This window comes from Scyliorhinus torazame, chromosome 18 (assembly GCF_047496885.1).
Source record: "Scyliorhinus torazame isolate Kashiwa2021f chromosome 18, sScyTor2.1, whole genome shotgun sequence".
In the NCBI taxonomy this organism is placed as follows: domain Eukaryota; kingdom Metazoa; phylum Chordata; class Chondrichthyes; order Carcharhiniformes; family Scyliorhinidae; genus Scyliorhinus; species Scyliorhinus torazame.
This window is the reverse complement of record NC_092724.1, coordinates 57,300,972-57,316,014: the sequence shown is the minus strand read 5'-3', so window position 1 is coordinate 57,316,014 and position 15,043 is coordinate 57,300,972. Positions and strand designations below refer to the sequence as shown.

General features: G+C 47.9%; 1 protein-coding gene across 1 annotated transcript; it reads right to left on the bottom strand.

The window, feature by feature from the left end:
* Positions 1–636: 636 nt before the first annotated feature.
* On the bottom strand, positions 637–14,670 carry LOC140395222 (large ribosomal subunit protein eL37). Its single transcript, XM_072482767.1, has 4 exons — positions 14,586–14,670; positions 12,010–12,145; positions 4,771–4,855; positions 637–754 (listed from the first exon to the last, which is right to left on the bottom strand). The coding sequence occupies exons 1-4, from the start codon at positions 14,586–14,588 to the stop codon at positions 685–687; spliced, it is 294 nt and encodes a 97-aa protein (XP_072338868.1). The 5' UTR covers positions 14,589–14,670; the 3' UTR covers positions 637–684.
* Positions 14,671–15,043: the final 373 nt, after the last annotated feature.

Below are 15,043 nucleotides of genomic sequence, written 5' to 3'. Positions count from 1 at the left end.
GCAAAAATGAGTGGGTTCTTCCAGGGAGTGCGAGAAGTGTGGGCGGGGACCAGCAAACCACGCACATATGTTCTTGGGTTGCAAGAAGTTGGAGAGATTTGGGCCGGGGGTGTTCGCGGCACTAAAGATAGCGGGGGAGGAGGTTAGGCCGGATCCATTGATGGTGATATTTGGGATGTCGGAGAAGCTGGAGCTGATTGAGGGGAGGAAGGCTGATGAAGTGGCCAGCGAAAAACCCTATTGGAACGGCGGTCGGCAACACCATCGGAGGTGGCGGCCTGGCTGGGAGACTTGACTTTCTCCATTTGGAGACGATCGAATACAAACTGAGAGGCTCAGCAGAGTACTTTGAGGCAAGGTGGGAGATGTTTGTGGCCATGTTTGAGGAATTCTTCATCGTGGCAGCGGGGAATCTTGTACAAACTGCATATGTGTGTGTTGGGGAGTGTGTTCCCCGGTTTGTTTATGTTTTGTAACCATTTGCATAAGTTTGGAATAAAATACATTTTTTTAAAAATATATTAATTCAGCTCCCGCAGTATATCACAGATGATACACTGATAATTCTTCAGTTAGGCTAAACCTTTTTAGCTGATTTAGGAGCCTAGACACAAACCAAGCACAGGGAGGCAAGGAAATGTTTCCAAACCATAGCTTTATTTGTTGTGTAGATACACTGGTAGTTTATGCAGTGCTGGAGGAAGCCATTGCGGAACGTCTGGGCTTCGGGGTGGTCCCTTCACGGAATCCATTCCTGCAAACAAGACAACAGGGAAGAGGTTAGGGCAGCATAATAATCAGTGGCAAAGGTCTAAAAACAATGCAAGTTGAACTCCCAGCATGCCTTCCTGCAAGCACCAGAAATATCTCAATAAGCAGTGCTCTCAAATTCTCTCCATAGACTTATCATCCATTAATCATATTACTGCAATATCTTAAACCCACAGCATCATTTTACTCTTCCGCAGGAATCATTGTATTTGCAGCCTGTGACCAAATGCAGCTTAACTGTTCCTCATCCTTCCTCTCACAAGGTGACCATTCCCATTGGGTCCTGTTTCATGGATCCAAGCAGCCACCGTTAAAGCATGAAATCCACTGACATTAGAATATTTTCAGTCTCTTAAGCTTTTCTGTTACTACTTTTGAGTAAATATTCCATTAATTTTCCTGCCACTAAGCAAAGGACTACAGTTCTGACTGATTTTGACAAACTTCAGGAGTCAACTTTCCAAATAAAAAAATTCAAAGTAGCGGACAGAGGAATATCTACGGATAATACTTGTGTGGACTTGTTGAAGTCACTCATACCTGACTGTTAGCTAGAGTTAAAGCTCATGGAAATAACGACAGGCCAACTTTCTCACCAGGACAATAATTTGAATGGCAGAGATTGTTAGGTACTCAAATTGGTAGGATGTGACTATTGGTGCCCCGCAAGGATCTGTGCCAGTGTCTCACCATTCACCATCCTTATTAATGTCTTGGTTGATGAGTTGAAAGCTGCTAACCCTAGCTTGTTGATTACATAAACAGGATTGTAAGCAGTATCGATGGAAGCATAAAATAATAACGGTATTAATGGATTAAATGAATGGACAAAACTGCAGCAAATGAATCAGAATATAGGCAAATGTACGGTCATCTAATTTGAACCTAACAAGGATAGAATGGGGCACATTCTAAATGATGAAAAGCTAAACACTGGAGGTCCAAAGAGATTTCCAGGTACATAGATCATCAAACTGCAATGAACAGAGATAAAGTAATCAAAACTGCCAAAGAATGCTGACTTTTATGTCTAGGGGACTAGAATACAGGTAGGAGTCATGCTTCGCTATTCAAATCTTTGGTCAGATCACACTTGGAATACTGTGAACAGTTCTGGACTGGGCACCACACCTTAGGAAGGAAATACTGGCTTTGAAGAGTGCAGGGTTGATTTAACAGAATGATACCTGGATCCCAAAAGTTAATTTATGAGCAGATATTAAATAAACAAATATTTCTCAAATTTAGACTGTTATGGGGTGATTTGATCAAAGTCATGGTACTGAGGGAAATAGATCAGAGTAGTGAGAAACTATTTTCGTTAACAAAAATGTTTTTTGATTAAGAGTACCCAATTATTTTTTTCCAATTAAGGGGCAAATTAGCATGGCCAGTCCATCTAACCTGCATATCTTTGGGTTGTGGAGGTGAGACCCACGCAGACACAGTGAGAATGTACAAATTCCACACAGACAGTGACCCAGAGCCGAGATCGAACCGAGTCCTCAGCGCCACAGACAGCAGTGTTAACCTACTGTGCCACCGATGAGAAACTATTTGCACTGGTTGGGGAAAATATAGCACACGGTGATAAGTCTAAAAATCAGAGCCAGGCCTTTCAGAAAAATCAATGGGTGGTGGAAAGTTGGTACTTTTGTCAGGAAACTGCAACTGATGCCAGATTAATTATTACTTTTTAAATGGAAATTGACAGACTTTTGTTAATCAAAGATATTAAGGAATTTGGAGCAACGGCTGATTTATGCAGTTAGGTCACAGGTCAGCCATGGTTTCACTGAATAGCAGAAACAGCTCAAAAAGCTAAGTTGTCTGCTCCTTGTTCCCATGTCCCTGGACTAGGCCTGTCTTCTTTTTCATTACAGGAATAAAATTAATTTTCCACCAATCCTCTGGCACCATTCCTTTTTCCAATTATTTATTTTATATTTCCATAACAGCACTTCCGCTGTCTCTTCCATAACGTCTCAATATATGAAGACGCAATCCAGCTAGATTCATGCTGAAATTAACCCTTCCAATCAGTAGTATTAGTTTTTTATCTCCAAATTCCATCACCTCTACTGCAGGAAGCCCTCAGCTCCCAGATTGCACCAGGCTTTGCTATTTGCAATGCAGCACTTTGGAATTTTTAAAAAAATCATTCATGGGATGTGGGCAGTGCCAGCTGGGCCAGCATTTAATGTTGCCCATCCCTAAATGGCTTGCTTGGCCATTTCAGAGGGCATTTAGGAGGCAACCACATTGCTGAGGGTCTGGAGCCGCATGTAGACCAGACTAAGTACGGACAGTAGATTTCCTTTCCTAAAAGGGCATTAGTGAACCAGATGGATTTCTACAACAATCGACGATGGTTTCATGGTCATCAGTAATCTTTAATTCCATATTTTTATTGAATTCAAATTTCACCATCTGCTGCGGTGGGATTTGAACCCAGGTCCCCAGAGCATTACCCTGGGTCTCTACTAGTCCAGCAACAATTCTACTGTGCCACTGCCCAACAGGTGACAGCTCTTCCTTCTTTAACCTACTGTAATACATATGAAAGTATACAAATCATAAAGGCTTTAAAATGGGACTACTTATAAAAAAGCCCACCTTGATTCAATTATCAGGGCAATATTAAGGACAGCACGGTAGCACAGTGGCTTCACAGCGCCAGGGTCCCAGGTTCGATTCCCCGCTGGGTCACTGTCTGTGCAGAGTCTGCACGTTCTTCCCTTGGTTGCGTGAGTTTCCACCAGGTGCTCCAGTTTCCTCCCACAGTCCAAAGACGTGCAGGTTAGGTGAATTGGTCATGCTAAATTGCCCTTAGTGCCCAAAAAGGTTAGGAGTTATTGGGTTACGGGGATAGGGTGGAAGTGAGGGTTTAAGTGGGTCGGTGCATCCTCGATAGACCGAATGGCCGCCTTCTGCACTGTATGTTCTATCACTTACTTTCTAACTTGGTCACCTGAACACTAAACTGGGCTTCAATTCGTACATACTGATATTTTAATTTTATATTATAAACAGAACTATGGGCAATTAAGAGATGGTAAAAAATATCAAACCAAAACCACAGCACCATCACTGACAGCAATTACCATATGCCACATTTACAGTTCACATTGTGAACGTTGACATAGGAATTTAAAATGGAAAAATTGACAAAATGTGACAACAGGGAATAACATTTAAAAACAGGAAATGTACATGGGTTAAAATATATACCTACTGAGAGTTTCCAAACGCCCAGTTTGCAATCATAACACACACAATTTCAATCACAAATTTGGGCTACATTGCATTAGACATTTAGATTCATCTTTGTCCCCCTGATCCTGCTCACTAGCTGAACCAAATCAGAAAACAGTGTTGTGATACTTTCCTCCTGTTATATGGCCTTAAACAATATTCTAAAGACGGTATTGCAGTGAAATTGATGCCAACTGCGCGTGCTCCAAACAGTTGTGCATGCACCAGCAGCTGCCGTATAGGCACACGTGCAACTACAACCTTTCAATCAGCAGCAGGGGTTGCTGCGTATTTTAAATATTTCTAGAATTCACATCAGTCCAACTTCCAGAAGTGCCCAAACTCATTCGACTTGGGTCACTGAAAATTCAGAGTGGGTTAGATTCAAACTAGATTTCAGAGAATAGTCCGTGCTTTAATCCAGCCACGCTCAGATATATCACCCAATACTGTCCCTTCCCAGATACACATCCCCAACTAGAGATACACCCTACCCCCAACACCCGCTCTCCTAGATACAAACCGCTCCTCCCCAACACTTACCATTCAGGAAGTACACCCGCTCCAACACTAACTCCTCCCAGGGATATATCCCAACACAACTTTCTAATGGCCTGTTACAATTTTCTATCTTTCATTTTATGGCAAAGTAGACTTTTGATTTCACACACGAACAGCAATCAAGCAGATATACTGCTTCCACGATCATTATGAGTAACTCTGCACTGTCACTACATCCCTTACCGGAATCGGCGATACACCACCTTCAGGTGCCTCATACGGCCTGTACCGGTTGTGTTCCTTCTTTTGGCCTTAGCACTCCAGTTATCTGCAGAAAAACAGAAAGATCAGAACTTCCAGCTTTCAAAATAAACAGGTCCAGCCAACAGTGCTATTTAACCGGAGCAGATGTCCCAACCCACCAGGCCCACATAATCAAGGAGCAGTTCCAACCACCCAGCCTACTCCAAATATCAAACAATTAAAAGCAGCAGAAACAGTGGTGACCAGGGACAAGTTAGACCTTTGAGATGCTGGGATTTTTTTCCAGCAAAAATGAGGGTTATCTTAATTGAAGTCTTCAAACTCCTGAAGGACTACAAGTCAAATAGTGGCTCACTGTTTTCACTGGTCAAACAAGCTGACACAAACTGAAGATAATTACAAAAAATATATATTTTTTGCAGATGTTGGTTAAGAACATGCACCTGTTGCTGAAGCAGAGTACATAAGTTCCTTTAAAAGTTGATTAGGTTGTCATTCGAATGACCAGGTGTGAAATTAAACCGAATGATTCATTTGGAGAAAAATACCTGCATGGATTTAATGGGCAAAATAATGCACCAACCACAAATATTTTATCAATTATGTCAAACATTTAATGTATACTTGTCTTCTAAAGCAACAATGTCATTGGCAAGTCACTGCAAACACTAATTTGAAACCACTCCCTTCTCACTTCAATCCTACATGTACACGGGGGCAGCACGGTGGGGTGCAGTGGCGAGCACTGCTGCCTCACAGCGCTGAGGTCCCAGGTTCAATCCCGACTCTGGGTCATTGTGCGTGTGGAGTTGCACATTCCCCCCATGTTTGCGTGGGGTTCGCCCCCACAACCCAAAGATGTGCAAGGTAGGTGGATTGGCCACACTAAATTGCCCCTTAATTGAAAGAAATTAATTGGTTGCTCTAAATTTAAAAAAATAAAATCCTACATGTACACAACTGTTTAAAAGATACCCGCCACCTACTGATCCTCAGCCCAAACATCCAATTATATATAACAGGTGAAACAATATAGCAAACTTCAGCAATGGGACAATGGAGGACATCACAAGTGAACCAAATCCTTACATTCAACCACACCACCTAACATAAACTTCTGATACAGTCCAATTAAGTATAGCCAGTTTGCATCAGCTTGTTAAAAATCTGTGAAAGCACTACACCCATTCACCAACCGCTCCGGACATAACAGGTGCCTGTTGTAAATGGAATCAGTAACACCTTATAGCCCAAAGTAAACAGGGTGGGTGGTGTGACACAGCCAAGCAACGCGTTTTTAAACCAACGCAGGCTCCTGCCTGCCCTTGTGACTTCCCCTGAGACGTGCATGTCAGAAGGCCAGGATATAAACAGCAGCAATTTACAAAGAACAAGCCAACACTCAGTACCACAGCTCATGCACAAAGTAAGACCACTTTCACACCATTGTGGGCATTGTACTCGAATGATACTCCAATAAGGGTAAAATCCTCGAGGAGGCAGGAAGATAACAAGTTTGCATCAAGAGTGTTAGGCCATGACTTCCGGTTGCGGCGATGAGGAGCTAAGCCGCACATTTCGGCAGCCCCCGCGATAACGGACTTTTGGGCTCTCCAGAGGAGCCCCAATGGAAATTTTTTGATTAAATCCCGTGTGGGAAGGTGAAGTAAGGTCCCCCCTTACGTTGTATGGCGGAGATTAGCGGTGGAGCATCGGAGAAAGAGGCTCCGGAGCAGCGGCAAAAACGAGGGGGAAAAAACAAGATGGCGGAGGGCGGAGATTGAGCAGCATGGGGGCCGGACCAGCAGGAGTTCCTCAAGCGATGCGTGGAGGAGCTTAAAAAAGAGGTGCTGGCGCCAATGCTGTTGGCGATCGAGGGGCTGAAGGAGACCCAGAAGGCCCAGGCAGTGGAGCTCCGCGAGGTGAGGGATAAAACGAATGAGAACGAGGACGAGATCCTGGGCCTCGCGGTAAAGATGGAGGCGCACGAGGCGGTGCACAGGAGGTGGGCCGAGAGACTCGAGGTCCTGGAGAACAGGTAGAAGAGGAAGACTCTCCGGATTCTGGGTCTCCCCGAAGGAGTGGAGGAAGCTGATGCCGGGGCATACGTGAGTACGATGCTCCATTCGCTGATGGGTGAGGCCTCTCCGAGCCCCCTGGAGCTGGAAGGGGCTCACCGGGTCCTGGCGAGGAGACCCAAGGCTGATGAGCCGCCAATGGCAATAGTGGCAAGGTTCCATCGCTTCGCGGAAAGTGTTTTGAGATGGGCCAAGAAGGTGCGGAGCAGTAGATGGGAGAACGCGGTGATCCGAGTCTACCAGGATTGGAGCGCGGAGGTGGCAAGGAGGAGAGCTGGCTTCAACCGGGCCAAGGCGGTGCTGCATAGAAAAAGAGTCAGGTTCGGCATGCTGCAGCCTGCGCGACTGTGGGTCACTTATCAGGACCGACACCATTATTTCGAAACGCCAGAAGAGGCTTGGACCTTTATCCAAACGGAAAAATTGGACTCAAAGTGACTGGCTGTGGTTGTGGAGGGGATGTTGGCTGTATACGGAGTTGTAAATATGGGTAAAGAATGCTTCATGGGTGGGATGATGGATGGGGATGTGGGTAGAGTTCTGGTTTAAAATTCTTTTTTTCTGTTGACGAGATAATGGGGAATATGGGCATAGGTGCTGGAGGGAAATGAGACTCGGGGATGGGGGAACTGGGATAATGTCCGCAACAGGAGCTGCGCCACAGGGGGCGTGGCTGGCTCAGGAAAGCGCGGGCTTTTTCCCGCGCGGGGGGGTGGGGTAAGGAGGAGGAGAGACTCCCACACGGGGAGATCAACGGGAAGACGGGGGAAGCCGGGGTCAGCAGAAGTCAGCTTACTCACGGAAGTAGTATGGGGGGAGCTAGATGTGGATCTAGCGGGAGGGGGGGGGGGGGGGGAGACAATAGGGTTGCTGCTGCACTGGCCGAGGGGGAACTGAAGATGGAAGAGGTGGTCGGGGCGGGGGTTCCCCGTCTGGGGGACTGGAGGGTGCGGGAGGCGTGGGCATGGGACTGGCCTAAGATAGGAGACGGCTAGTCGGGGGGGGGGGGGGGGGGGGGGGGGGGGTTTAGCCCCCCAATCCGGCTGATCACGTGGAATGTGAGAGGCCTAAATGGGCCGGTTAAGAGGGCGTGTTCGCGCACCTAAAGGGACTGAAGGCAGACGTGGTCATGCTTCAGGAGACACATCTGAAGGTGGCAGATCAGGTCAGGTTAAGGAAGGGATGGGTAGGACAGGTGTTCCATTCGGGGCTGGATGCGAAGAATAGAGGGGTGGCAATACTGGTGGGGAAGCGGGTGCCGTTTGTGGCCAAGAATATAGTAACGGACAATGGAGGCCGACACGTGATGGTGAGCGGGAGGTTGCAGGGGACGGAGGTGGTATTGGTAAATGTATACGCCCCGAACTGGGACGATGCTGGATTCATGAAACGGATGTTGGAGCGTATTCCAGACTTGGAGGTAGGGAGCTTGATAATGGGTGGGGATTTTAACACGGTGTTGGCCCCAGCATTGGATCGTTCCAGATCTAGGACGGGGAAGAGGCCGGCTGCGGCCAAGGTGCTCAGGGGGTTTATGGATCAGATGGGGGGAGTAGATCCGTGGAGATTTGCCAGGCCTTTGGCCAGAGAATTTTCTTTTTTCTCCCATGTACACAAGGCCTACTCCCGGATACTTTTTTGTTCTGGGCAGGGCATTGATCCCGAAAGTGGAGGGAACGGAGTATTCGGCCATAGCCATTTCAGACCACGCCCCGCATTGGGTGGAGCTAGAGCTGGGGGAGAGGGACCAACGCCCGTTGTGGCGGTTGGATGTGGGACTGCTGGCAGACGAGGAAGTGTGTGGGAGGGTGCAGGGGTGCATCGAAAGGTACCTGGAGGCCATCGACAATGGGGAGGTGCAGGTGGGAGTAGTATGGGAGGCGCTGAATGCAGTGGTCAGGGGAGTTAATCTCCATCAGGGCTCATAGGGTGAAGAGAGAGGGCAGGGAAAGGGAGAGGTTAGTGGGGGAGATTTTAAGGGTGGACAGGAGATATGCAGAGGCTCCTGATGAGAAACTACTCATGGAGAGACGAAGTTCGACCTGTTGACCACAGGGAAGGCAGAGGCACAGTGGAGGAAGGCACAGGGGGCGATGTATGAATATGGGGAGAAGGCGAGTCGGATGCGGGCACATCAGCTCCGTAAGAGGATGGCAGCGAGGGAAATAGGTGGAGTCAAGGATGGCAGGGGAACTACGGTGCGGAGTGCAGTGAAAGTGAATGAGGCATTCAAGGCCTTTTACAAGGAGCTGTATAGGTCCCAGCCCCCAAGGGGAAAAGAGGGGATGCGACGATTCTTGGACCAACTGAGGTTCTCGACGGTGGAGGAGCAGGAGGTGGCTGGTTTGAGGGCGCCAATTGGGGTGGAGGAGCTGGTTAAAGGACTGGGGAGCATGCAGGCAGGGAAGGCCCCAGGGCCGGATGGGTTCCCGGTGGAGTTTTATAGGAAGTATGTAGACCTGTTAGCCCCGTTGCTGGTAAGGACCATCAATGAAGCAAGGGAGGGGGGGGGTGGACCCTGCCCCCGACAATGTCGGAGGCGCCGATCTCTTTGATCTTGAAGCGGGATAAGGACCCACTGCAATGCGGGTCGTATAGACCCATCTCGCTCCTCAACGTAGATGCTAAGTTGCTGGCAAAAATGTTGGCTACGAGGATTGAGGACTGCATCCCGGGGGTGATTAACGAGGACCAGACGGGATTCGTAAAGGGTAGGCAGCTAAACACCAATGTGCGAAGGCTCCTAAATGTGATAATGATGCTGTCGGTGTGGAGGGAGAGGCGGAGATAGGGCAGCCATGGACGCGGAGAAGGCCTTTGACCGAGTAGAGTGGGAGTATCTCTGGGAAGTGTTGAGGAGGTTTGGGTTCGGGGGAGGGTTTATTAGTTGGGTTAAGCTCCTGTATAGAGCCCCGGTGGCGAGTGTGGCCACGAACCGGCGGAGGTCGGAGTATTTCCGGCTGTATCGAGGGACGAGGCAGGGGTGCCCCCTGTCCCCTCTGCTGTTTGCATTAGCAATTGAACCTTTGGCCGTGGCATTAAGGGAGTCGGGGAAATGGAAGGGGGTGGTCCGAGGGGGAGAGGAACATCGAGTGTCGCTGTACGCAGACAACCCGTTGCTGTATGTGGCGGATCCAGTGGAGGGGATGGTTGAGTTCATGCAGATCCTAAGGGAGTTTGGAGACTTCTCGGGCTATAAGCTCAATGTGGGAAAGAGTGAGCTCTTTGTGGTGCATCCGGGGGATCAGGGAAGAGGGATAGACAACCTACCATTGAGGAGGGCGGAATGGAGCTTTCGATACTTGGGGATTCAGGTAGCTAGGAGCTGGGAAGCACTGCACAAACTTAATTTGACGCAGCTGGTGGAACAGATGGAGGATTTTAAAAGGTGGGACATGTTGCCACTCCCGCTGGCGGGCAGGGTACAGTCGATTAAAATGGTGGTCCTCCCGAGGTTTCTTTTTGTATTCCAATGCCTCCCAACTGTGATTACCAAGGCCTTCTTTAAGAGGGTAAGCATGAGCATTATGGGATTTGTGTGGGCGAGCAAGACCCTGAGGGTAAGGAGGGGGTTCCTGGAGCGTAGCAGAGATAGAGGGGGGTTGGCGTTGCCGAATCTGGGTGGCTACTACTGGGCAGCCAACGTGGCGATGATCCGTAAGTGGGTGATGGAGAGAGAGGGGGCGGCGTGGAAGAGGTTGGAGATGGCGTCCTGCAAAGGAACGAGCCTGGGGGAGCTGGTGACGGCACCGCTGCCGCTCTCGCCGACAAGGTACACCACGAGCCCGGTGGTGGCGGCAACGCTAAAGATCTGGGGGCAGTGGAGACGAAACAGGGGAGCGATGGGAGCCTCGGTGTGGTCCCCGATTAGGGATAACCATCGGTTTGTCCCAGGAAGGATGGACGGGGGGGTTTCAGAGCTGGCATCGGGCAGGGATTCGAAGAATGGGGGACCTGTTCATCGATGGGACTTTTGCGAGCTTAGGGGCGCTGGAGGACTAATTTGGACTACCCCCGGGAAATGCCTTCAGGTACATGCAAGTGAGGGCGTTTGTGAGGCGGCAGGTGAGGGAATTCCCGCTGCTCCCGGCACAGGGGATTCAAGACAGGGTGATTTCAGGCGCATGGGTCGGGGAGGGCAAGGTGTCGGCGATATACCAGGAGATGAAAGAAGAGGGGGAGGCTCTGGTAGAGGAGCTGAAAGGTAAATGGGAAGAGGAGCTGGGGGAGGAGATTGAGGAGGGGCTGTGGGCTGATGCCCTAAGTAGGGTTAATTCCTCTTCCTCGTGTGCCAGGCTTAGCCTGATACAATTTAAGGTTGTTCACAGAGTGCATATGACGGGGGCGAGTCTGAGTAGGTTCTTTGGGGTGGAGGACAGATGTGGGAGGTGCTCAGGAAGTCCGGCGAATCATGTCCATATGTTTTGGTCATGCCCGGCACTGGAGGGGTTCTAGAGGGGAGTTGCGGGAACAGTATCTAAGGTGGTGAAAGTCCGGGCCAAGCCAAGCTGGGGGCTAGCACTATTTGGAGCAGTGGACGAGCCAGGAGTGCAGGAGGCGAAAGAGGCCGGCATTCTGGCCTTTGCGTCCCTAGTAGCCCGGCGAAGGATCTTGCTAATGTGGAAAGAGGCGAAGCCCCCCAGCGTGGAGGCCTGGATAAATGATATGGCAGGGTTTATCAAGTTGGAGAGGATAAAGTTTGCCTTGAGAGGCAAGGCAGGGGTTCTACAGGTGGTGGCAACCTATACTACACTATCTCGCGGAACGTTAGATGAAGTTCGGACAGCAGCAACAGCAACCCAGGGGGAGAGGGGGGATATCTTTTGTGGTGTGTGGGGGGGTGGGGGTGGGGAAGGGGGGTTTATCTGGGGGGCATTTGAGCAAGAAAACACATGAATGATTCGGAAAACTGACATGTACAGGAGGAATCCAATGTACAAAGTTCTGTATCATATTGATTTGCCATGTTCATGTCTTGCTATGCGAGCTTTCTTTCTTTTTTGTTAAGGGGAGGGGGCTTTGTTTGTAAGGTTGAAAATTTTGTTAAAAAATTCTTAATAAACATTTTTTTTTTCAAAAAGTGTTAGACCATTTGGCCCATGGTTAGTCACTCAGTTCTATTCAATGTGGAGATACATACACTTCCTCTTTCTCTTGGCAGGGTAGGCACATTTACCACAGGTTGATTTCTGCAGGTGAAATGCTTTAGCCCCACATCGCCGGCAAAGAGTGTGGGTCTTGTTCCGCCTCTTACCAAATGACGATGTTCCCTTCGTCTGAAAGAGAAGTATAAAGGTAATGAATCACCCCCGCTCTCAAAGTCTCACCAAATTGTTCTCGAATTATACAATCTCAAGTTCTCCCATCCCTAGTCTCAGACTCTAACATTAACAGCACAGGAACAAAGCGAGTGAATCAGTGATTATAAACTCCAACCAAACACAGCTTTCCCATCACAGCTTCAACAATGCAGCATATTTAAGGTCCTGCTCCCTTGAATATACTGGTCAAACTGGGAATTATCATAGATTGGACAGCACAGACAGCCCATTCATCTAGATTATTTCATGCCAGCGTATAGCTCCTATAACGTTCTATTCCACCTAATCCTATTGGCATCAGTCTATCCCTTTCTAACTTGTATAGCAATCTAGGTTTTCCCTGAAACACATCAATGCTCCAAATGATGGCTGCAGTATCCGGGGCAGGGGCACGGCAACAAGAGGGCAGACCTGGGTGACGTCAAAGAATACCTGGTATGTTTTAATACCGGGGGGCCATATGTAAATAGTAAAAAAACAGCATGGTTGTGATAATCAATTACGGGGGAGGCCTAATGTTAACATGCCGCAAATCTGTATGTTTCCTATATATTTAGACAGGATCATTTTGTTCCCGTTTGTATTGTGCTTTATTTGGCTTGTTTGTTCTCTTTTCTTTTTATTTAAATCTTATTTCTGCAATGTTGCTACAAATTAAATGCAAAACTAATAAAAACATATTTAGAAAAAATGTTTGAAATATTCAGGAATCCAGGCAACATCTATGCAGAGTCAAATGAAAGATGTTCATAGGATTCACTTTATTTTGGTGCTGTGCATAGACCATGTCTGACTCTGCATCTTTGGGCACCGTAAATATGACTGAATTAATGTCAGCCATTCATTTTTGCTAACCAACTAATTTTGATGGTGTTTGGTGTTTAACTTTTAATTTTATGACAAAGACTTGGGTCAGAGGGGTGACGGGTGGGTCAATTTATTTGGCTTTGTAAAAACAATTTGTACATCACTTATCAGAAATGGTCAGACGAGGAGTGGCATGTGGCGCAGTGGTTAGCATTGGAACTTCGGCACCGAGGACCCGGGTTTGAATCCCAGCCCTGGGTCACTGTCCGTGTGGAGTTTGCATATTCTCCCAGTGTCTGTGTGGGTTTCACCCCCACAACCCAAAGATGTGCAGGTTAGGTGGAACGACCATGCTAAATTGTCCCTTAATTGAAAAAAAAATGGGTACTAAATTTATTTTTAAGAGGTTGGACGCAAATATGAAACAAAACTCACGAGGCCAAGTGAGTAAGACTCCTCTTTCAACTAGAGTTAGTAAGTATTTGCAAAGGATGCAAAGAAACAGGATTAGAGTTGAAAAGCCAGAATCGATACAGGAATGATGGGCTGAATCTTACTTCCATCCACAAACCTGTACCTTCTACAATGTTGTATGAAGTTAGGAGACAAGCACACACTTTACTAGGTACCCTGGTGAAAGGTCACACCTGATTATTTAACCCCTCATCCTTTCAGATGCTGACAAAACCTGTGGTTTTAGTGATCCCTCAGCATCCTGAACATGTTCTCCACACTGACAGGTGGGGCTGTCACATCCCTATTATTGTGGACTTCCTCAACTTTGTAACAAGCATGACCAACAATATCAATTGAAAGGAGGAAAATCTAGGCCCTTAGTCAATAAACAAAAGAATCTGGAACAGTGTGGTGTCCCTGACTGATTGTACATAAGGAACATGGGTTAGGGAAGTGTCACAGGCAGATGGTGGAAATCTCAAAATGCAAACAGAAAATGCAGGAAAGCCTGGCCAAGCAGAAGCTGTGCACAGAAAAGTAGTTGACGTCTCGGTGTCACTTTTCGTCAGAACGGAAGCGTTAACTCTTGTCCCAGTACTACTGGTCACACAGTCCCAGCATTTCGTGTTTTTACTTGGGATAGTGTTGTCAGGCTGTAATGTACGAACATGGGAAAAGACACAAGTTTAATAATGCGAGTGGAACTACTGTGGAATTGGCAGCTGAGGGGCAGACAGTGGGAGCAGAGTAAACCTGCCCCAGAACACTGAGCCTTGGGAGGGAACACTGCCTGGAGCAACTAGAATCATTCACCAACAACATACCCCAGGAAAGGGGCACAAACCGAACATCATCATCGTTCATTACTGATCCCTGCCTGCGAGAAGGGACTAGGCCCAACCCGAGTCCCCGGGGCTCGAGTGTAGCCATCAGCTGCAGGTAACCGGGCGGCTGACGCTTACATCTCTCTCCTAACTTCATTTTCATCCGCCAGCCCCCCGGAATATCGGTGCGGTACAATAGCTGAATTAGTATCGAGTCAATCCCCAGTGGCGGCCTGGTGTTCACGGCCCAGTCGGGGCGGATGGACACGGATTTCCCCTCTCAGGTCCATCCTCGCTGCCTCACTCACCATTTTCACTACGCGCCCGAGAGACCGGAAGTGGGACCTCACTCCCTTCTTATACCTTGACACCGGAACTGGTTCATTTATGTTGTTAACCTTTGCTGAGGTCCGGTTTCAAATCTGACACCCGCACAACCCGACAATGGACGATAGTTCCGACCTATTCATTTTTCTGACTGAAATTCGTCGGGTTTTGCAAGAGCGGTTTGCCTTGCAGAATATTTTTTTTACACGTGAGAGATAGAATTGGAAGACAGATGCTGCCTGAATTTGATTGCATTTTCTGTTTTTATTTTTCTCCTAAATCCAGCAAATGTGCGTGATATCATGAAATTACGGTACGAAGTCTTACAACACCAGGTTAAAGTCCAACAGGTTTGTTTCGATGTCACTAGCTTTCGGAGCGCTGCTCCTTCCTCAGGTGAATGAAGAGGTCTGTTCCAGAAACACATATATAGACAAAT

What these genes read in the sequence shown, in the direction of transcription:
- LOC140395222 (XM_072482767.1), bottom strand. An exon ending in TGCCAAGAGAAAGAGGAAGT is followed by an intron (nt 4,856 to 12,009) that starts GTATGTATCTCC and finishes GTTTTTCTGCAG; the next exon opens with ATAACTGGAGTGCTAAGGCC. An exon ending in GTGGTGTATCGCCGATTCCG is followed by an intron (nt 755 to 4,770) that starts GTAAGGGATGTA and finishes TCTTGTTTGCAG; the next exon opens with GAATGGATTCCGTGAAGGGA.